This window comes from Brassica napus, chromosome C3, assembly GCF_020379485.1.
Source record: "Brassica napus cultivar Da-Ae chromosome C3, Da-Ae, whole genome shotgun sequence".
In the NCBI taxonomy this organism is placed as follows: Eukaryota; Viridiplantae; Streptophyta; class Magnoliopsida; order Brassicales; family Brassicaceae; genus Brassica; species Brassica napus.
The window spans coordinates 5,537,124-5,559,659 of NC_063446.1; the positions used below are offsets into that span (position 1 = coordinate 5,537,124).

Genomic DNA, 22,536 nt, shown 5'->3' on the forward strand with positions numbered 1-22,536 from the left:
TAAAATTATCTATATAATATTTTTATACTATGTAATAGCATAATAAATCAACATTAATTTTTACTATTAATTTACTTGATGAAGGAACTTTTTTACTAATATGTAAACAGAAAATATATAAATATATACAAAAAGGAGGGGATAATCTCAAAAAGATTATTCGTTGGTTAGGGAGTAAAAAAGAAAGATTATGTTACTCGTGCGCTTCCCTCCACATCAGTATCTGAACCAAACGCAACTCATTCCCTCGTTTTCTTCCACCGTCTCTTTCTTTTTTTTCTTCTCTCCCGCTTTTTTTTCGTTTCGCCGATCTGCTCACATTCTCTTCCCCCGATTCTCCGCAACCTCAGCCGCAGATCTGCCTCCCCCAAACCTCTTCGGATCTCTACTCGTCGGAGATCCGAATTTCCAGAGATTTGCTTTCGCCGTTTCGTTTTCGCGGTTGAGAGATTTTCGAGATTCGCTCCCATGTCGGACTCTCAGCAAGAGCCCGAGCAACATCAACCTCCTAAGCGGCAGCATCATCCTTCTGCAGCTTCTATGAAGCCTCCGCTTGTTGCCCCGGGAGAGTATCACCGGTTTGAACCGGCGGAGAGTCGCGGAGGTCCTGATCAGGTCTCCGAGGCGATTGTTATCAAACCCTCTGTAAGTATACTGTCAGTTTCGGCTGTGAATTTTGAAGCTGTCGTTACAATTCAAGATTTTCGATTTTGAGGCTTGATTGTATAAAACTCCGATGAGAATTTTTGTGACTCCGGCGGTGAAATGGCGTTTAAACTCTTCGATTGGGCTCTATATGGATTTAGCATTGCAAGTAATTATTGTGTAGGGATGGCTACTTTAGTTTGATTGGTCTAGGGTTTGTGGTGCTCATTTACTTTGCTATTTAGAGTAGATTTTGTTGCTATGTTGCCCTTGGAATCTATGGTTTGCTTATATGCTTTTGAACTCAGCCGAGTCACAGTGTGATGCCTGGTAGGATAAGGTTTATTGGAATCAAAAGTTGTTTCTTCTCTACTGATTCAGGATTATTTTGGTGGTGTCAGCTTCCTGTTGTTCATCTGTTTAAAGGTTTTCCAAATTTGGTGTATTTAACTGTATAATTGTTTATCTTTATTTATTGTTGGCAGCTGACGGATTTGGTAAACCAGATATATGAGCCCAGTGAAATGAATGCAGGTGTTCTGCAAACACCTGTAACAGGGAAAGGAGGGAAGGCCGAGAAATCTTCTAGGTCTGTGAAGTCTAACAAAACTGGAATACAAGCTTCTGGTTTTAATGCAGGTGAGTGGTGGCCTGAAATGTTCTGTATATTTTTTCTATCAACAGAGGCGACTGTTAGTAGACCAATGATAAATAATTACTTATGTGCTCTGAGATAACTGCAGTGTAGTGAGAAGGATCTTTTTGTTTTGGCAGGTTCTCCTGGAAATAACATTGCACAGGCTGGTTCTTGTCGGTATGATAGTTCGCTAGGTAAATAATTTATTTTGCACAAACTAGTGTTTGACTGAAAGTATTTTCGAAAAGAAATCTGTTTTTAATGATCTAATCTAATTCAGGTCTTTTGACAAAGAAATTTATCAATTTGATAAAACAAGCAGAGGATGGAATTCTTGATCTGAACAAAGCAGCTGATACGTTAGAGGTGACGTATTCAAACTCGTAACTGCCCTCTTGATGTATTACTTCCCGTCAAATCTTAACTCATGTTTCTGTTGATGCAGGTACAAAAGAGAAGGATATACGATATTACCAATGTGTTAGAAGGAATAGGTTTGATTGAGAAGACGCTCAAGAACAGGATTCAGTGGAAGTAAGCATGTCATCCGAATATCAAAATCTTGGATTCCTTTGATTTGATGCCTCACGTGTGAGTCACGGTTTTCTGAATTTTCCTTTGTTTGTTTTAGGGGTCTCGATGTCTCAAAACCAGGAGAAACAATGGAAAACATAGCTAACCTACAGGTATAGAACATTCTTATGTATTCATTTACCTGTCACAAGTTCTGATGTTCCACTGCAAACTATCTTGTGCGATGTCACCAGTTTTATAATAGTTTTTACGTGGGTATATGTTAATTCACATTGCCTTCTTGAACATCGTATGAGTCCGCATGAGTATAGTTCTTGTTATACCTTTTCTTTGAGATCTAGACTGTTGGAGTAGGGGGTGGGGTGGGGTGGTGGGTAACTAGGATACTAGTAAATGCACCACAAACACTGTAAACAGAAACTCCATCATGTACTCCCCTACTAGTACATTAGAATGATGGGATTTTGTTTATGTTTCTCATACAGTCCAAGTACGCCACCAGTGTGAATAAATGAATAGTTGGTTACTGCAATTTTTCTTTTATATCGGTCATTCATTTATTCCTTGTTTCATCTTCTGTTTGCAAAACTGTTGGGATTATTCATATTTCCATTACCAGTTGTAGTTTGACGTTTAGTTATCCGTTGATTCTCGTATAGGATGAAATACAAAACCTCTCAGCTGAGGAGGCCAAATTAGATGACCAAATCAGGTATTCTCGTAGATTATTTCCTTTTTGTTTTCTGCTGTTCTTGTAACTTATTGAGCATCAACCTGGTTGCAGGGAATCACAAGAAAGATTAACAAGCTTGAGCGAGGATGAAAATAATAAAAGGTAAGCTTCTCCTGCTATTTCTCCTAGCGAAAGGTACATTACAATCTATTTGCTCTGACTCTTCCAACTTTTAGGTTTCTGTTTGTTTCTGAAGACGACATTAAGAACCTACCATGCTTCCAGGTCGGGTCTCCTTCTAATAACTACGTATTTCTCTTTCACCTACATTTTCCTAACTGGGAATACTGATTTTGTGGTGTCTCTCATGCCTATTTTAGAATAAGACGCTTATCGCTGTAAAGGCACCGCATGGAACAACTCTTGAGGTGCCAGATCCTGATGAGGTATGCTTAAGAGCACATAAACAAATTAACGATACAATGTTTGTAACTACTTACACAACTTATCTCTTCATCAATCAGGCTGGTGGTTATCCTCAGAGGAGATACAGAATAATTCTGAGAAGCACAATGGGACCAATAGACGTGTATCTAGTCAGGTAAATCCCTGCCCTCAAGGGTTATGCTTGCCATCGATAGATTTATGAAATTGAAGTGTCGACATTTGTGATTGTTTTTAAGTCAATTCGAAGAGAGATTTGAGGACATTCCCAATGTTGATGAACCTTCAAATGTTCCATCAACTTCTGGTGTCCCTGAGAACCAAGATGTAGGGGTGCCGGTGAAGGAGGACAGCACCGTAAAAAACATTGAAACGCAGGAAGTTGATGATACACAACGAGTTTACTCCGACATGGAATCTCAGGACTTTGTTGATGGTATCATGAAGATTGTACCTCCAGATTTGGATGTAAGTCCCAACTTCTTCTTCAGATTTCAATTGTTTCATGCGTAATCAGTCTGCAAACTTCAGAATATATAGCCAGGAAAGTAATTGACAAAGATCATATCGATAAAGTCAGGCTCGGCTTTTGGCCCTTGTGATAGGGGAAAAACTTTTTTAATATATAAATCTGCAAGTCAGATTTTCAAAGCTTAACTCATTAATTATCTGAATGGTACATGATGCACAGATGGATGTAGACTACTGGCTTCGGTCAGAGGTAGGCGAAGTCAGCATCACAGACATGTGGCCTAACGAATGTATCCTTGATTCCTTTACTCTCTCACTCTGCTTTGATATAAATTTTTCTTTGAGCTTTTGAGATTTTTCGTCCACAAATATTATCTGTTTAAACCTCCTTTAACTATTATCATCAGCTGGACCGAACTGGAACAATCAGATGCTTTCATTTCATCAAGGCGCTGGACCAAACTGGAACTACCAGATGGTTTCATATGATCAAGGCGCTGGAACAAGCAACACAACCCAGGAACAGCCACAGACTCCATCGTGCCCAAAACGAGAACAATCCACTGCTACGTGATCTACAGGTAGCTGAAGTCACCATCATACCACATTTCAAGCACCACCATATATCTGTTGTATATAGAATCCGATTTGAGAGTATCCAGAGTTATGTTGTATATAGTAGTAGTAAATGCAACTTAGAAACCAACCTTATTTCATTTGGTCCGGTTAGATTTCAGTTAATCGAAAAATAAAATAGAAAACCAAATAACCCAACTAGTTTATAAACGGTTTAACATTAACTACAATGATTAAATTGAAGTTAATTAATTCAATTCCAATAGCCGCCTCTTCAAAAGACCTCTAAACCGTACAAAACACCAGCGTGTTTCTCCGGCCCATGCTCAGCGAAGTACAAGTCCCTCATCCTCTGGAACGCATGCCACGTCAGCAAACTATCCGAACCGGCCTGATGACATTTACCAACCTTCCGGTTTACCTCAAGCGACCGAGCCAACCGGTCCAAACCGCCGTACAATCTCCGCTCGCAGAACTTCATCATGTGCTTCACGTCGTACACTCGCTCCCCGAAAAACGCTCTGAGCAACCGGAGAAAGTCTCGCAGCGAACTCGGAAGCTCCCGGCGCGTGAGGATCTTCACGAGGTAACCGAAATCGTACGCGCTGTGGAACGTCACCCAGCTCACCGACTCGTTGCAGATCAGCCCCGACGACATCATCAGCTCCGCGAACCTCTCCGATTCAACCCCTTCGCTGCGGTTACGCTCGAAATCGATCCCGTGGCGACGGAGGAGCTCGATCGAATCCTCCGCGTGCGCGTCGCGATCCACGTCGAAGTCGCGGAAATTGAACTCCCAGATGAAGCGGCTCCCGTCGACGCCTCCGCCGAGATCCGGGAGGTTTCCGTCGGCGTCGGAGAGAGTGATGCCGACCTGGATGAGGCTGAGGACGTCGACGTTGGATTTGAGAAGCTTGTAGAGATAACCAGGGTTTCCACGGCGGAGAATCGCTGGCTCCGCCTTGAAGATCACGCCGGGAAACTCCGTGTCCATGGAAATGTAGGGGAAATCTTCGACGACAGCGCTGATGAGGTGAAACTCAGAGACGAGATTGTAAGCCCAGACCTCACGAACCACGACCGATCCGCCACGATCGATGAGATCTACATCTGGATTGATCATCATCGTCATCGATTACCTTTTTCTTATTTAGGTATCTGTGGATATATTAGGTATATATATATAGGTGCTTGTAGGGGGAAAAAGCGAAGTGAAGGATGACGAGTGGGCATGCAGGCTCGGTTAGTCTGGTTTATTGGAGTCGGTAGCTCGATTTTCGTGGTTAAATCAGAAACAACTGAACCTGGAAAAAAAAACTATGGATTGGTGTGTTAATCCAGTTTTTCAATTTTGTTATCGAGCTGAACCAACATTTTAGATTTTTTTGGTTAAATCCAAAACTTTTAATTTAATTTTGGTTAGTTCAATTAATATAGTTCAAATATTAGTAGAAATTGTTTTACTTTAAATAAAAATAAATTCTTTGAGCAAAAATAAAAATAATAAAATTGAACTAATCTATATCGAATTGAAATGACTATAACCAAAAATATTTTTAGAATAGTTTCGATTTGGTATATAGTCATAGGACCCATAAGGTCATAACGGAAAAATGGCATATTTCAACATGGACTTTACACATCGTTTCTTTTCCTTCACGAATTTTGCAGTAGTGTGTATTTTGTCAACCGTTAATTTATCAAAATGACGTCGTTTTGGATAAATCTAAAAAGTCAAATATTTGTTTCTTCCTAAGTTTGAACCCAAGCACTGAAACACATCAATGAACATCCTAACCACTAGACTAGCGTACCTTTCTTATTTTAGTAGTGTATACATTAACACTTATATATACGTTTTGATTTTATCAAATAAATCTTACCAATTTATTTAATGTTTTAATCTTATCAAATAAATATATAATTATTATGTTTTTAAATAAATTTTACGAAACCTTATTTTATAAATTTAAATTAATTACTGTTGATTTAAATATTTAATTTTTAGTATTATTAAAAATAAACATATAAAGTCAAATTATAATATATTATAATACTATTAAAAATTGTAATATTACAAATGAAATATATAAAAAAACTAATTTAGATATACTGTAATATTATAAAAAAAAAGAAATATAAAGTCAAATTTAACCTATAAATTTATATTATTATAAATGTTTTAAATGTTACAATAAGATTAAAACAATAAATAACAATATAAAATTAAATATTTAAACAAATGGTAATTAATTAAAATTTATAAAATAATAAGGTTTCGTAAACTTTATTTTAAAAAAAAAATTATATATTTACTTGATAAGATTAAAACAAAAAACAATTGATAAGATTTATTTGATAAAATCAAAACGTATATATAAGTGTTAATGTTTACACTACTAAAAGAAGAAATTTTACACTAGTCTAGCGGTTTATATGTTCATATCAATGTTTTGGTTCGAACCTAGGAAGAAGCAGATTTTGATTTTTTAGATTTATCCAAAACGACGTTGTTTTGATAAATTAACGGTTGACTAACACCTTTGACAGTCAATATATATATAGGCATGATTTTGAGAGTTCATATAGGATTTTTGAATTTTTTGAAAATTCATGATGAAATACGCACTACTGCAAAGTTCGTGAAGGAAAAGGCACGATGTTGAAATGGTCCTTTTTTCGGGTCATAACTGACCAAAATTTAAATATTTGGTTCGGTTCGTTTTGACATAGTTACGAGGAAAGGGAAAGTGTTGGAATTGCGTCGTGGAGACGCTTTGACTCTCGGATTGTTACAAACGCAACTTCTGTGTGTCCATCCAATCACTGCATTTGCAGTTTGCACACCCAAGTCGTTATAAAATACATTTCATTTCGATTAGTTTTTATGATTTTATTAAATTATCGTTACAACTTACCAAGATCAGTGAACATACGAGGGATATGTAACTGCGGCTAAGAATACAAACACGGAATGAATATCTAACGCTTTAAATAATGATTGCACTTCCCTTCTATTGATAGGATGGACATACATTACGTAATTAATACGTTCTGAGAATCTGGACAATGCATTGAGAATTGGTTATGCTAGTTATGCATATAACTTTGCTCTCTTGTCCAGGTTAAGGAAACTAAAGGATGAAGAAACACTCACAAAATGCTTGTTATTCAGGGATGAGATTAGCTGGCCACTTACTAATAAAACACATCAGACCTCTATAGTACTTGATGGCCACGACACAATAACCGTCGACATAATCATGATCTAGATAAGGCAAGGGTATGACTTTGTGACTTAACAGGTATGCCACATAAAGCACCTGCTTAGGACACATGGACTATGTTTTAAAATTTTACATTGCACATTTTTATTATTTTCATATTTTCTATATTAGTTTAGGGCCTTAAACAAATTTTGAAATATTTGGACCAGGCCTGTGTGAGGTACTGAGTTGAGTCATAATGATTCACCAAGATATTGATACCAATCCATCCTCTAGACGATCCTGACCAATTCATCGTGATCTTTTGGTTAGTTATGATCAGTGACGGAGGTACATTGAAGAGAGGGGTCAACTGACCCCTGTGATTTTTTGAAAAACAAAATATTGCTTGTAGTTTTACAATAAATTCTAATAAAATGTTGTAGGATTAGCATACTGACACCTCTAATACTTGCTGAATACCAGTTAAAACTCAAGATTTTTCAAGTCTAATCATTTCTCATTGTCCAATGTCTAAGTTTTGATAATAATTTTTTTTTCAGTAATCAAATACATTTACTTTTAGTTGATAGTTTAAACTGTGATTTTTCTTTTCTACAGTAGCTTATAAATATATTAAATACTATATAATGATACTTGAATATTTATACTTAATCATAATTGATTTTAACAAAAAAAAATTGATTTTGACACCAGTAAATACTGTGGCTGCCTCCGCCACTGGTTATGATCACCTGATCCTTCCGTGTAGATCGTAATTACACTAGTATATACTCTATCCTATATGTATTTGTGTGTATATGTGGCAATGTCATGCAAAAAAAGTCGAGGGTGAGGACTGAGGATTGTCACGTGACTTGAGAAAATGATAAGGTAACTCTGTGTTCGGTCAGTTTCTGTCGTGAGCTACCATCGCTCGGTAATTTATTGGGGTTTGGTGTATATCCACATCAGTCCTGTATTTGATTTCCCTGTGAACTAAATTATCATCACTTGACCAGTCTGGACTTGGGCTTCGGTCCAAGTAGTTTACATGGTGGATCGTAACAGATGATCGGTTCACCCCTTATCACTAGTCAAGGTATTCCAAACTCGGATCAGACAGTGTAATAGCCAGTCCACTCTGTAACACTAAATGCGTTCCTCCCGAAACCGACCGGAACATGGTGAGCTGAGAAGGAATGTTAGGAACCTAGACCCTTCACGATAGGGTTTATCAAAAAAAAACATAACATGGTCGCTGGTTTCTTGCAAGACCAATCAATGATTTTTATTTTTACTAGTCACTGGTTGTTGACGACTAGAAATCAAATCAGGCTTATAACTTCTTGATTCACAGGACTTTTTGTATTGGGCTTTATCAGAATAACCCTTTATAGGTGTTTAATCGAAAACAAATTTGGGACCTTTTTGAATGTAAGACATGTGAAGAAAGTAAATTGGGACTACGTTTAGATTCTACTTGGTGGACCTATCCTGAGATATATGGGGGTTAAACACGATTACAGATTAAAACTTAAATGATTAATACACATATTTTATTTAATCAATTTAGAGGTTAGATGATTTTTACATATTAACTATTTAAATTTTGAAGATCGAAGTAGACTAGTATAATGATAAAAATGTGAGAAATAAACTTGGACGATACGTGTGTTGTTTCTTTTGATAGTTAGGGAAAGGAACGAAGCACACGTAATGCTGAATCCGACATTAATGTGAAAACCAACATGCATTTTTTTATAGCAAGTTTAGGTGAAGATTTTTACATTATAACAAGAACAACTTCTTCTTCTTTTGGTGACAAGTAAGCCAAACCTATTTATTATTTGATGTATGATGTGTATATATATGAATGTATGTCTCTGTCAAAAAAATATACGAATGTATGTGCAGATAGCCAGATACTTATCATTTGAAGCCACAATTAATTAGTGCAAGAAAATCAAAAGAAAAATGTCATTGTTCCACATTTATCATGTTAAATTATGTCACGTACGTGTACATTGAACTTACAAGAAGTCAACAACAACTAATTTTCCATTTATAAAATTAAATGTCCCAATAGTCATGAAATATCTAGTACACAAAATTGAAATATCATTGTTTTGAAGAGAATACATACGTCATAAACATCCACAATCCCCCCCCCCCGCTAAAAACAGCTTTATGATGGTCTGTATGTTAAAAATAAAGCATATAAAATAATAATTACTTTAAGGGATTCGACCCACTTACCTTACCTAAATATAAACTTATGATTAACCAACTGAGCTACTAAAGTTTTGGTATAAAATACGGCCGAAAGTTTACATATCTTAAATTGGGCCGGAAGCACATTTTTCTCCTGCTTCTGCTCAGGGCCGGTACTGATGATGGATGACCGACATAATTTTATTGGTCTCTTTGTAATCGCATGTTACAAAGAATTAATAATATTCACAGAAGAATTGTCAACAATACAGATAAAAACAATCAACGATGTTTTTATAAACAAAAGTATAGAGATTCCGGTTTGTGGGCACATCCGTGCACCGTAGATTCATTCAAACTATAAAGATGTAGCAACAAATCATGAAAACATATTTAAAAAAAAACGAAAAGAAAAAAATACATTCTTAGTTGGATATATATATTCTTATTAGTTACTACTCTTCTTGGTATTGTAGCCTGTGATAAAATCAAGCAAAACTTGGCTGTTGCATCTAGGACATCTAGGGTTACTACTATCCAAAGTCATGATGATGTACATGATGCAATTAGGGCAGCCAACGACCACCATTGATTTAGCCTCTCCTCCTCCACCTTCAGCTTCTTCTGAACATAACGATGAAGATGGGCTCTCAGTCGGCAAAGACGAATCCAATATATTTAGTTTCAGATCAAGTTCAAGAGTAGTACTCGCAGCTTCTTGTTGATTCATGTTTCTTGCCTTTCCAAGAAGAGTATGTATGCTGATATATTATAGGGATCTGAAGAAGGAACACAAAAAATCCAAACCGGAGGTTGCGTTAGAAAATCTTTGTTGAAGAGTGATTTTGTCTATACAACATTATATATATATATATATATATGTGTCTTATGAAAAAGGAAAAAAAAGTATAATAAAATAACAAATATTTTAACAGATTATCTTGGATCTTGGTTAAAAGCTAGCTTACCTTGGTGAAGAGAAGACTAGTATTGTTCTTGTTCTTAAGAGTTGAAGAAAGTTTGACGTCTTCATGTTATGGCTGCTGTTATATATAGACACACAAGATGAGGGCGGGTGTCATTGATTGTGTATTAAAACTAGTATTAGTTTTATCTAACTTTCAAAATAATCTTCTAAGAAAAGTACTAATAGAAATGAGATGTTTGAACAATAATTTGGTTTTGGGATAAAATATACAATATATTGAGTATGTTGCTTTGGCTTTGAAATTGCATTTATTATATACCAAATACTATTTGGATATATACAAACGAGATACTATGTCTTTTTCACATTTTGATCATGAAAATTCAAAATCAAATTGAGAGAAAGAGAGAGTAGAAACTAGGCATAGGCATTTCAGGTATCGGTTCGGGTATTTCGGATAGTTCGGATAGGGGGTTAGAGGATCCATTTACTACTTTATCTATTTTCGGTTTGATTCGGTTCGGATAGTTTCGGATTCGGTTCGGATAGTAAAACTAGGAACCAGAAAATACCCAGAAAAAAATCGGTTATCATTTTGTTCCGATTCGGGTTCGAGTAGTTTGGATAGTTCGGGTAATTCAGGTAAAATATCGGTTATTTAAGGTAAAACATCAAATAATTAGGATGATTTAGATAAAATTTTTGAATATTTTGGATTACTTTAGATATTTCGGATAGTTTCGGATACTTTCGGGTAGTTTGGATATTTTATAATATTTAAATTATTTTCAACTATTTTTGGATACTTTTAATAGTTTTTTAAATTAAAAATATATATTTAAATATGTTATATGCATATATAATTAATATTTTTATATATTCGGGTATCCGTTCGGTTCTTGGTTCGGTTATTTCGGATATAGAAATATAGAAACCGTTCAGATATGTGAGGGTCTCAATCCGGTTCCGGTTTTAGGTATTTCGGTTCGGTTCCGGTTCGGTTCTTTGGTTCCCGTTTTTTGCCCAAGGCCTAGTAGAGACCATATAGTTTGAACTTGTAAAGGTAGTAATGTGTTGACAAAAACAAATATAGAGATGATAATATTATAACATATTATCATGGCATGGGAACTGAAGAGGAAAATTGTTTTTTTTTTTTCCCGCCAAGAATTTATTTGATAAAAGGGCAAAGCCCATTGTCTTACAAAACCCAGATTACACGGGCCAACTAAACAAACAACAAATGTCATGGGGCCAATAAATGAGCCCTAGGCCCAAAGGAAGGTGATGTCGGCCAAAATCCTTCGCTTCAAACCGCATCATCACCTCTGCCTCGACCACCCCCTGAAAACCACCCACCGGTTCACCAAATCACACCGCAGGTTTTAACGGCTTTCTCCTTTTTTGTTTGGGGAGAAGAGGGCGGACTTAAAAGAGAGAGAGTCGTGTGGAAGTGTTAGCCCCGGCGTCCGGCTGCGCGTCTGAGCGCGTGCCGGCGCCGGTGGCTTCCCTTCTTCTTATTTCTTTCTTGTATCAGTGCGGTGTTCTCCGATCTGTAGTTCTCTCCGACATGCAAATGGATCTGGGTTAGGGTTTTGCCCTGGGAAGAGCTCGGCTCTTGGCAAAACTTCTTTCTCTGGATTCATGGCGAGGATGAAGAACTAATCCGATCTTCAGTTCAGGGTTTGTGTGTTCCGGGATGCGGAGGCTCCTATAGCTCTAGCATCGCCGATAAAGTTCCTGGGTGGTGGAGGCTTCTTCAGCTCTGCGGCGCCGGCTAAGCTTCCGGAACGTGGAGGCTTCTACAGTTCCACCGTTGCCGGCTTCTGGTCCCTTAGCTCCATTTTAGGGTTTGGTTTCTTCTTCTAGGTTGGTTTTTAGTTTTGCGATCTTGTTTTGGTTGCGGTGGTTGAGATCTCGTCGGAGGACGATTGAAGCTCTCCGGTGGTAAGGGTTGATGTTTGCGCGAAGCTCTATTCTTGGTGTTTGTGTTGAACGTTGGCTGATGAGATCTTGAAGTATCGATTGATTCTCTCCGATTTAGACGCATGCGAGATGTTGGCGGTCGTGGTGAAGATGGTGAGGAAAATTGTTTTGATGACTACTATCCGCAATAATATTCTAAATGCTTTTTTCAAAGTTGAAAATTGTTAATATTGGTGAATATGAATTTGGACCGTTTGCCGCACGGCCAACAATGATGAAAGATTGACCAAAAAGATGACTACATGAATGGCTTTTGATTGTTTAGAATTAAGATTGTTGACTTTGTAAAGTGAATAAAAATGAAAGAATATTATATATTTAATGAGTAAATAACTTTTAAATATTGACTTAGAAAAATATGGAATATGGTCGGTGAGATTTATTAGGGTCTTATTGATGGAATCGTGAAACCAAAAAAGAAGGTGCAAATAGTATGGAAGATTCATTTGATATAAGAAAAGATTGTCATTGTCATCTTTAGACTTTGTTACCTTGATTCAAGCAAACCAAACTTTCATTATACAAACATGTACGCATATTTAGATTAGTCATGTGTATGTTAGCTAATAATACCATCAATCCATAACTAAAGGTACTACAAGTACCCTAATTCTCAAATTTCATTACCATTTGAATATCTCAACCTTCATCATAATTAAGGCAATCTTCCTAATCAAATCATCAGCAAGATTTTAACAAACAATAGAAATAAAATACAACAGTTTGGAGTTTGGAATTTTAAAAGAGAATTTTTCAGAATTTCTCCCTACAGTTTTTACGTGTACAGTTCATGTTATTTATTAGAGTTGTTGTAACGGATGAAAACTAGTCCTCCACAATGTGTTTCCTCTCGAGCTCAATGAACTGTTTGCTGAGACGGGAGGTTTCAGTGGCGTTTCGAGTCTCGTTCTCTTGTCCTTTGCAACGCAGCAACTGCATTTGAAGAGTTCGTACAAGCTCATTTAGCCTCTGGATATGCCTCTCCTGTGACAAGATGATCTGTAACGATCAACAAAGGAAAAAAACTGTTAGAAATGAAGGGTCTTCTTCTATTTTGAAGGTTCAAAATAGAAGCATATGCATGCATATTAAGGTTCAAAGTTATCCTGAAACATGAGGTTGTTCATACATTGCAAGACAAAGATGGTTTTATACTATTTTTACTCCAGTAACCTTAACTACATGAAGCAAATCAGGGAAAACTCGATAGAGGTATCAAACCAATAGTTCTATTGAAAATTAAGAACTCGAATCAGCCACAGAGTGATTCCGCAGACATCCTCAAAAACAGGAAAGATAACCGCTGAAAGATCAGAGTTTGGTGAAAATGATAAACCTCTCAATGCCAAGAATAAAGGCAGAAAGAAAAGAAAGGAAGTCCAGAGACTGATTGATCCAAAAATGTTCCGTAATACAGATACATGATGATGAGTTTTTCCATGAGAAGAGTTTTACCTTCTCTTTGACAGCATCTTCCCTCTTTGCAATCTGCTGATGTTTCTGAGACAAGCTAGGAGCAGCATCAAGCTCAAGCAGCGGTTGCCTCCATTCAAACTGAGATGTGACTATAAGTATAACCAGTAGAAACACAAGCATGATCGGCCTCGACATTTTTCCTCTTCCTACAAAACCTGTTCCACACTCGCAATAAAACACCACACCCAAGACCACGCCTTTATCGAATTATCGGAGAATGAGATTGAAAGGTCGAAACTTTAACATGTAATATCACTTTAATTCACCTACCCACTTCCTAAATTTCCTAAACAAAACCAAGACTAGAACGATTAAGATGTTTGAGAACTTACAGATCAAGATTGAAGAGTGAGATCAAACTTCATCATCGCATCCTTTGACTTCCCTAGGGTTTGCGCAGGAGAGGGGAAAATAAGAATCTGATCGAGATCTTTCGATAGAATCGTTTGAAGCTATTAGCTTTCTCGAGAATGGGTTCTTCTCGTATAACGAGCGGAAGAGAGGGAGAGATGTGAAGCAGAGAGGTTTAACGGATAATCTTAAGTGCAACCGTCGTCGAGAGACGGTGAAGAGAAGAAGACGAGTACAGACATTGAGAGAAGCTTATTTACAAATTTACCCCCATCCCTATCCATTTGTTTCATTAATCACACATAGGTGTATGTTTTTATATGGAACCGAAAACCAAATTAAACCGAGCCAAATTCAAAAATTCAAAACAAAAAATATAAAACTATTTAAATTATCTATTATTTTAATTTAAAATTTTTAAGTTATATTATATTGTATCCGAACAACCAAATATTCTATGTTATTATTTGAATTATCTAAAATTATCTTAAAATTGAACAGAACTAAAACCATATTAGATTTATAACCTTTCTACATATAAACTGGTTTTTAATATTTTTACCAACCAAATTTTATAGATAATCTATATCTGAAAAAACGAACCAAAAAGCAAATGCACAAAGCCTAACTGCACCCAACCTCATCAAGCTATAACATCGGTTTAGTTTTGATTTCAAGATTCTTCCGATTGCATGGTTTTGAATTATCGGTTTGCTTGCAATTCTATAAGCCGTACCAAAAATTGACAGAATGCTCAAGTTGAAACATTAAACACAAACAAACATATATGAACCGCCTATACACAAAAACAAACATCAACATCGGTTCCAAGTTCCAACTACTTACATAGTTACATAGCCTCACTCTAGATAAAACAACATTGCAATGAGAGCCACTGCACCTATGATAACATCCCATCGTACCCGGTTCACCGTTTTGATCGAATATAGTCCCACGAAACAGCTAGACAATGGTTCAGTGCTACTGCTCTCTTTTCCTTCCTTCTCCTGTGGTGGTATTTCCTCTAGCAGTGAAGCCATATGTTTGTCTATCATGTTTGGTAAAGGAAGTAGCCTTGTCTCCATTGATGCTGATTCAAGTGTTGGCACTTCGTTTGTTGTGTTCCCTGTCATCACCGCTTCATCAAGACTGATTATATCGTCGCTTAGGATATCCGCAAAGAAATCTTCATCAGTATGCACCTAAACACACACACACACACAATTCCATCAATAAGTGCGAGAATAAAGAACCATCATTCATTTTTATCAAGAAAATCATGCTCTATGTGAAACGTTATTATATATATCAAATGCGTAAATGGTAGATCAACATCATGATTATAAAACTAATATACATAGGTTTTTATCAAGATTCATACTAAAATGTTTATAGCCCTTGAAATCTCAGGACCGGCTCCCAACAATATTCATCGACAAGAAGTGGAACAAAGGGGGCAAACCTGTACATTTCTTGATGTTTCTGCCATCTCAGTGAGGAGGTTTTCACCTGATTCACCTGCAAGGTAAAAATCAATCATGCTGTCCCAATCAGATGGGCTACCTGAACTAGCCGGACCATTTGGCAAGATCATGTGCTTATCGGCTGCTAAATTTGGCTCTGGTGCCTTGTGAAATTCTATGTTTCTCCTAAGCCGGCAGACAACCAAAGCATCATCCTAGAAGATAATCAACTAGATGTATTGGAGCGGATCTTGACAATTAAAACAGTATCAAAGTATGTAATCACGTTAACAGTTTTTAAGTTTCAGAACAGTTTTACCAGAGGTGATCCTTTCATGGAATACTCGTGCATAATCCACTCCGTTCTTTCGCCTTTTGGTGCACGACCAATATGGAAGACAAGCGTCCTCTTTGTCCCGATCACTTCGGAAGAAGACTTGACATCACGTTCTTTTCCAGTGGCTTTCCAGTATCCCATCTTGGTTGTTCTCCTGTTCTGTGAGCCATGTGGATACTTTTTGCCACGTGGACAGAAGAAGAACCATTCTGTATCAGATTTAACTATTGACTTATCTGGAAAGAAAAAAAATAGGAATGTTAACTATCTTAAAACACTCCACGAGATCAGGGGTGTCAAAATGAACTATAGCTCATGTTTATTCATGAGCACGATCTCTATATTTTAAGTTTATTTAATAAATGAGTTTAATGATCAAACTTAAATTAGATCACGAGTTATATGAACGATCTTTAATGAACATGAACTGACTCATGAGCTTGTTCATTTCATACTTACAATAATATATAATATATTTTATATATATTATATTTGGATAATTTCTATTTTTTATGTAAAAAAGAAATAATTTCTATATTTATCATATTTATCTTCTAAAATTAAAATGTCAAACCAAATTTTCTTAAAAAGTAATATATATATATTAATCATATTTCTCTTCTAAAATTAAAGTGTAAAACATACATATAAGACATTGAAGATGAATTGGCCCAAGACTCTCAGAAAGAATAGGGATTTGGATCATTGGTTTTGCTTTAATTTAATTTATATTAGGTGTTGTTTTCTTTATTTTTATCATGTGTTCGTTTTTATTTAGTATTTAATATTTATGTTTTGGATTTTTTAATATTTAAATTTTGAACAATATTATAGAATTATTTTTTCACTATTTTATTTTATTATAATTATTTTTATTTAGATCACGAGTTAGCTCATTTAACTCATGATCTAGATGATCTGAGTTCGAGTTTACATATTGAAGCTCATATAATAAATGAGCTGAGCTGAGCTAACTCATGAAAAAGCCGAGCTAACTATGAGCCGAGCTGAGTTGAGCGAGCTAGCTCATTTTGACACTCCCGCACCTGACACTGTTGCTGCCAAGAAAAGGTAATGCTTAGAAGGAATCACAAGATCGCAACAACAACAATTTTTTTTTATCTTAATATGTTACCAAAAAAATAAAAAGTAACAACAACAAAAAACAGGACACCCAAAATAGCAAGTTCTGAGCCCTGAGGGTAAATCAGGCGAACAACAAAGAGCAGAAACAGAACAAACCGGGCAAATCCCAAGGCTCGAAGTTGTAAATATCGGTTTCCGGTATAACCTCAACGGACCGTTCTAAACCGTCCATCTTCCGCTTGAGGTAATACGAGATCAGCTCCACGTCCGTCGGCGAGAACTTGAACCCTGGAAACACCGTCAACGCTTCCACTGTATCCATAGAAACTCCCACCGGGTCCACCTCCATGAAGGCTCCCGCGTACACAACAGTCGCCACAAGAGAGTAAGAGTAATACTCGGTATAATTAATATCGCCGCTCTGGAAATAAGACAAAAGGGTTTCTTGTCTCTGGAGAATCTCTGTGCTCTCTCACTTGAGCTTTGATCAGAGAAGACATTTGCAGACACGGGTTTTTGACCAGGTGTTGCGCGGGCATTGCTTTGCTGCATGTCTGGTTGCCGCGTCATCAAACCTAGTTTAAACTGAAGTGCTTTTATTTCCGTTTAGCCCCTTACTGTTTTCACGTACTCTCAATTTAAGAGGTGCTTGACTAGTCAGTGATCAACATCACATATTGCATCGACTTTTTCTTCTGGTCAGCCGAGTAAATTGACTGTCTATGCTGAACCAATAAGAGATACAAACATAAGTGTCATGATAATGGAGTGGACTAATGCCGAATTTAGAAAGTGTTTAGTTTTGTTGTGAAAGTAACTTGAAACCACAAAGCGGACACTTGTGAGTTGTGACCAACTTGAAGCCATTTTTAAATACAAGAGATCTGGCAGACATGAGAGCAAGCCAAAACGGTTGCTTATTCCTCGAGAAATACCTTCTCATAGCATGCCTAAAGAAGGAGTTCATAAGAAATACCTTCTCTTAATGTTCTTATAACAAAAAAAACTTTTTTTTTCCTTTTCCTTGTTAGATCTTGACGCTATTTTTTAAAAATGGTTTGTATGTATTTTTTGTAAATTCATAATAGAAATATTATTTCTTTTCAAAATAGATATAAGAAAATAACATTTTTTTTGTTCTAAAATTGATACATAGTTGTCATTATCTTATAAGACCCTCACGTTCAACGTCAAATACTTTTTGCGGTAGTGTGCTTACTATCCGTAACAAAAAAAAATGTAAATTATTGCTACCAACTTCAAGATTTTTGATCAGAATCATTAACAGATCCAAACAGTTATATTGAGTTTATCTGCTTTTTGTCGTATGTATTGTTGCTTCTGCTCGTTCCATCTTCAAATGTATACATAAAACTAGTGATTCATTAACTTGTTTGGCTGAGTTGTTTTTATGTTTGGAATTATAGATCTAAACTTGGTTTATAGCTAAAGGTGAGAAAACAAGTCATCACCAATAGGTTCATTGAACTTTTCAAAGTTTATACAGACAAAGGGAGACAAAGAGACAAAGCCACACATACACTTGATAAGATCACACTGACAATATCTCTACTTGTATTTAGGCCAATGTCTTTATCATTTGACCTTTTCTCATGGTAAGTAAGCCTAGTGGCAGGCACCCGATACTTCTTTCACTCTACTAAATAGTGTTCAAATTTAATGAGTGTTACTTTTCTTTTGTAACGGGTAGCTTTTTATGGAAAATATTGATCCAGAAAAAACAAAACAAATTGAAAAATTTCACAAGAAAATCAAAATATTCACAGAAATTGTGTCCCTACCCCTAAGGACCTTAACTTTCATGTTTTACTAGTCAATATCTATAGACAAATGAAGACCTACTTTCCGTTTTTTTTCTTGTCATCTCATTAACTTTGTAACGTTTTGATTGAATTTTAGTTTTACGACAAAACATATAGGGTGATACGTAACGGATAGTTGAGACAAGTTCACATGGGAAGATGCAATGACGGTGTTCGATGTCCACACAATAACAGAGAAAACCTCGTTGTTGTTTCGTTTTTTATTCAAAATCTTAATACTAATCCATTCTGGCATCAATTATACCTCATTATTGTTCGTTGTTCGTATTCTAATTGTTGTAATTATTAGTATGATTCTAGTTTACCCTGACCCTGCGTTTCCATGTGTGTATCATCAATCATGCCAGCAATCAAATAAACTGTTTAATAAAAATATTCGCAAACTCAAACAAATATATAATAATGTACATTATCCTTCAAACCAATCCAAAACATGATTTGATAGATATCCATATATTCATTACTTCTAAATTACAGACTGATTAGTTATTTAGTTATCTAAAGCCTTCTCCTCTAAAACACACACATACATCTACATTAATGCAAACTGTTAGGTTATAAATTCCTATTTTTAAAAGATGCATATATATATCAAGGTAGAAATATAATGTTTACGTAAGTTTAACATGAATAGAAAAAAAAATCAGTGATTTGACTAAGACATGTAACTTATTAAATCCAAAATTTAAATAGAATAAAATATACATATACACATTAAAAAAATGATACTATTTTTTCCTTGCCGGCTCTAGCTCCGGTGATTACACAAACTCCACGCTTGGTAAGTGCCGATGATTCCACTGCTCCGACGATGACGAGCCAATGAATCTCATATTGGAAACAATGTACTCTTTTAGGGTCTTCAAAGATTCATCTCTCTCTCCATTGTCAACAACCACTGATCTCTTCTCCACAGGATCATCATCTTCGCCGGAGCCAACAAATCTTGATTCCGTCCGGTGATCTCTCCGGCTTTCAACGTAACCCCACTTACTTCCACTCTCCATGTTCAGCTCAATAGACTTAAGGTCACTCTCCTCATCATCATCATCAGAACCATCTATTATCTCTAACACCTGACCAATCTCCGACGGCCCTTTTCCCTCAAGAACCCTCCGGAGCTCCTTCTTCAGCCTCTCCACGGCGGCGTGTTTCTCCTCGAACTCGAACTTCGCCTCCATAAGCTTCATCTGAACCCTCTCTTCCCTCAAAACATCAGCTATTCGCATCATCTCCCTCTCTTTCTCCATATCTTTCTTATCTTCTCCGATACCTCTCGCCAGCTCATCACACACCTCCTCGAGAACGTCCCTCGCTCTCTTCTCTCTCTCCATCTCCTCCTTCGTCTTCCTCTCCGTCTCCTTAGCCTCAGCGAGCTCTCTCCCTAACTTTCTATTCATCTTCTCCGTTCTTTGCCTGAGCTTTCTCTCAATCACCGCCTCTTCTCGAAGCTTCTCTATTAACCTCCGATTCTCTTCCTCCTCCTTGTCATACTCACTCATTAGATGCTTCAGAGAAGATCTTGCTCTTTCCAGTTCGCAAACCAGAGCAGAGATTAAACGGTTGCTTGCTGTCTTGTGATCGTCTCCGAGCTTACCGATACGTTTTAAGACCTTTACGAGCTCTTTAGACGTTTTTAAGCCGTCGTTGATGTTCTTGAAACGAGTTTTCACCTGTTAGGGTTAGGGTTTAACTAATCAGAGGTATCTTGTAATGCAAGAAAGAATATGTTTTGTAAGAAAGAAAAAAAGCGTACCGAGTTTGTGCCGGTGGTTTTGTATTCGATTAATTGAACTTTCTGAGGATTTGTTGATCTTCCACGAACTATATCTTCTCCAAGAATGATTCTCTGTAAGATTTTGATTATCAAGACTTGGGACTCAAGAAAAGAATAAAGAAAAAAAAAACAGAGGAAACTTGAGACGGAAGCAAAACACTAACCTCTGATCCAAACCGGGAAATGGGATCGGATGAGTTCAGCTGGATGTGATGGGAAGAGATCTCTGCTGACTTCTTCCTTCTGTTTCCCGACGGTTTCTTGCTTCTCAAGTTATCTCTGTCGGAGTTTAGGGCAGGATCTGTGCCGCCGTCGCTGATCTCCCACAGGCTTGCCGCCAGCTTTCTTGCCGACACGGGGAGTTTCTGAAACTGATCTACAGAGTGTTTTTCCGGCGATAAGGACAAGAGTACGGGAGTTTTAGCGGCGGAGATGGACTTAACCGGAGTTCCTGAACCGCCGTTGTCTTGTGCGGCTCTTTTTCCGGCGAAAATTGCGCGTTTGAAGCGGTTTTGACGAGCTAGAGAAGAAGAAGAGGAGGAAGAACCACCTCTCTTCCTGATCTTGCACCCTTTCTTTCGATCCATAAGTTTGTATTGTAATACAACAAATCAGCAGAACACAAGATTGTCTCGAATCTTGTCTGAAAATAAATAAAAAAGACTGAGGAAGAGATTTGAAGTTTGGAATTGGTTGGTGCTTTTTATGAGAAGTGGGTGATGAGGTTGATCGAGTAGAAGAAACTTGAAGCAGTTTCTGGAAGATATTGTTTTCGAATCTCTGAAGAAACTTTAAAGTGAGTGAAAGAGATATTACCAAAAAAAAAGAGAAAGTTAAGATTAATTTTTTGTGTGTTTTCTTTTGCTTTTTCTGAAGTTTTAACAGAGTAAATTATCTTACTACTGTATATGAAAAAAATGGAAGAATAAGAAGAGATGGTTGCTGAGATTCTTTAATTCCTTTTGAAAGACTTTGAAAAAGGAAAAGAGCTTTGAATCTGGGAAATTGTGTTACTTCTTGGAGGAAGAAAGAGAGAAGAATGTGGAGGAAGACAAAGGATGGGTAGAGAAAGGAGTGTGGTGTGTTTTGTTTGTGTGCGTTGTCTAATTTGCAGGATTCATTGTACACAGTACACACCATTAAACCAGTCTTTTTCCAATTTAAAAAATTTATTTCAATAATTCTATAATTAATAACTGTCCTATAACTCATTAATGCAAACAACGACTTGTAAAAGGGTGGTATTATGGAATCCGTCAATCCAAATTAATACTTTTCTAAAGCAAATCTCTATATAGGACATTAAAAGACTTGCCAACAGTCTAAAAAGACAGTTCGATTCAGAAGCTTTTTAGGGAATGATATGAGCAGCAGTTGTAGATAGAGAGTTTGATCAGTGGTTCTCGAATAATATTTGCATCACCCACCATGCTATGACAAAGATTAACATTATTTTAGACAAACATATACTCACTTATATTGTGACATTTTAAAGATACAATATAGACAAAAATAAAACATATTTGAGAAAATGACACTGGCTATTGATATTATTATTTAAGTTTTTTCTTTAATTTTCAAATTTGGATTGTGTATTTCTGAAATGGTAAATCGGATTTTCTCTCGCATAAATTATTTTCAATCTAAATGGGGATGACAAGTACAACTGCAAAGAAATGAATTATTGTTATAAAAAGAACTGAAATTTTATTGTATCGCAGGAATTTAAATAAGGGTGAAATTTTATATCCGTAGAAATAATAACACTGATAGAGAGAGTTTATTATTAGAGAGAAGAGAAGTTGAGGTGTGTATTACAATGAACGAAAACGTTCGTGTATATATAGGAAGAAATTTACTGTGCAAATAGTACAGCGGGCCCCACATC

General features: G+C 36.5%; 6 protein-coding genes across 7 annotated transcripts; 1 reads left to right on the forward strand and 5 right to left on the reverse strand.

Annotated features, from left to right (window-relative positions):
- The first annotated feature begins 220 nt into the window (after positions 1 to 220).
- Positions 221 to 4,170, forward strand: LOC106386951 (transcription factor E2FB). Its single transcript, XM_013826777.3, has 14 exons — positions 221 to 645; positions 1,131 to 1,284; positions 1,420 to 1,476; positions 1,563 to 1,648; positions 1,728 to 1,816; positions 1,914 to 1,968; positions 2,476 to 2,528; positions 2,601 to 2,651; positions 2,726 to 2,774; positions 2,870 to 2,935; positions 3,014 to 3,090; positions 3,173 to 3,401; positions 3,625 to 3,694; positions 3,812 to 4,170. Exons 1-14 carry the CDS (start codon positions 469 to 471, stop codon positions 3,976 to 3,978), a joined length of 1,380 nt encoding a protein of 459 aa, XP_013682231.1. The 5' UTR covers positions 221 to 468; the 3' UTR covers positions 3,979 to 4,170.
- Positions 4,154 to 5,563, reverse strand: LOC106386952 (probable CCR4-associated factor 1 homolog 11). The gene has a single exon (XM_013826778.3). It carries the CDS (start codon positions 5,110 to 5,112, stop codon positions 4,255 to 4,257), a length of 858 nt encoding a protein of 285 aa, XP_013682232.1. The 5' UTR covers positions 5,113 to 5,563; the 3' UTR covers positions 4,154 to 4,254.
- Positions 5,564 to 9,583: 4,020 nt separating this feature from the next.
- LOC106385432 (protein salt-induced and EIN3/EIL1-dependent 1-like) lies at positions 9,584 to 10,978 on the reverse strand. The gene is made up of 2 exons (XM_013825348.3): positions 10,369 to 10,978; positions 9,584 to 10,179 (listed from the first exon to the last, which is right to left on the reverse strand). Exon 2 carries the CDS (start codon positions 10,128 to 10,130, stop codon positions 9,849 to 9,851), a length of 282 nt encoding a protein of 93 aa, XP_013680802.1. The 5' UTR covers positions 10,131 to 10,179; positions 10,369 to 10,978; the 3' UTR covers positions 9,584 to 9,848.
- Positions 10,979 to 12,984: 2,006 nt separating this feature from the next.
- LOC106386946 lies at positions 12,985 to 14,416 on the reverse strand. 2 transcript variants are annotated; one of them, XM_048752149.1, is made up of 3 exons: positions 14,123 to 14,416; positions 13,770 to 13,955; positions 12,985 to 13,313 (listed from the first exon to the last, which is right to left on the reverse strand). In XM_048752149.1, exons 2-3 carry the CDS (start codon positions 13,923 to 13,925, stop codon positions 13,140 to 13,142), a joined length of 330 nt encoding a protein of 109 aa, XP_048608106.1. In that variant the 5' UTR covers positions 13,926 to 13,955; positions 14,123 to 14,416; the 3' UTR covers positions 12,985 to 13,139. The 2 variants fall into 2 exon arrangements, with proteins under 2 accessions (XP_048608106.1, XP_048608105.1); XM_048752148.1 differs by having other exon boundaries at positions 13,770 to 13,945; positions 14,123 to 14,409.
- Positions 14,417 to 14,867: 451 nt separating this feature from the next.
- On the reverse strand, positions 14,868 to 18,334 carry LOC106385942 (NAC domain-containing protein 89-like). Its single transcript, XM_022698774.2, has 4 exons — positions 17,184 to 18,334; positions 15,924 to 16,177; positions 15,604 to 15,819; positions 14,868 to 15,343 (listed from the first exon to the last, which is right to left on the reverse strand). The coding sequence occupies exons 1-4, from the start codon at positions 17,374 to 17,376 to the stop codon at positions 15,002 to 15,004; spliced, it is 1,005 nt and encodes a 334-aa protein (XP_022554495.1). The 5' UTR covers positions 17,377 to 18,334; the 3' UTR covers positions 14,868 to 15,001.
- Positions 18,335 to 19,540: 1,206 nt separating this feature from the next.
- LOC106386945 (cingulin) lies at positions 19,541 to 21,767 on the reverse strand. The gene is made up of 3 exons (XM_013826771.3): positions 20,813 to 21,767; positions 20,628 to 20,720; positions 19,541 to 20,544 (listed from the first exon to the last, which is right to left on the reverse strand). Exons 1-3 carry the CDS (start codon positions 21,233 to 21,235, stop codon positions 19,633 to 19,635), a joined length of 1,428 nt encoding a protein of 475 aa, XP_013682225.1. The 5' UTR covers positions 21,236 to 21,767; the 3' UTR covers positions 19,541 to 19,632.
- Between the last annotated feature and the right edge of the window lie 769 nt (positions 21,768 to 22,536).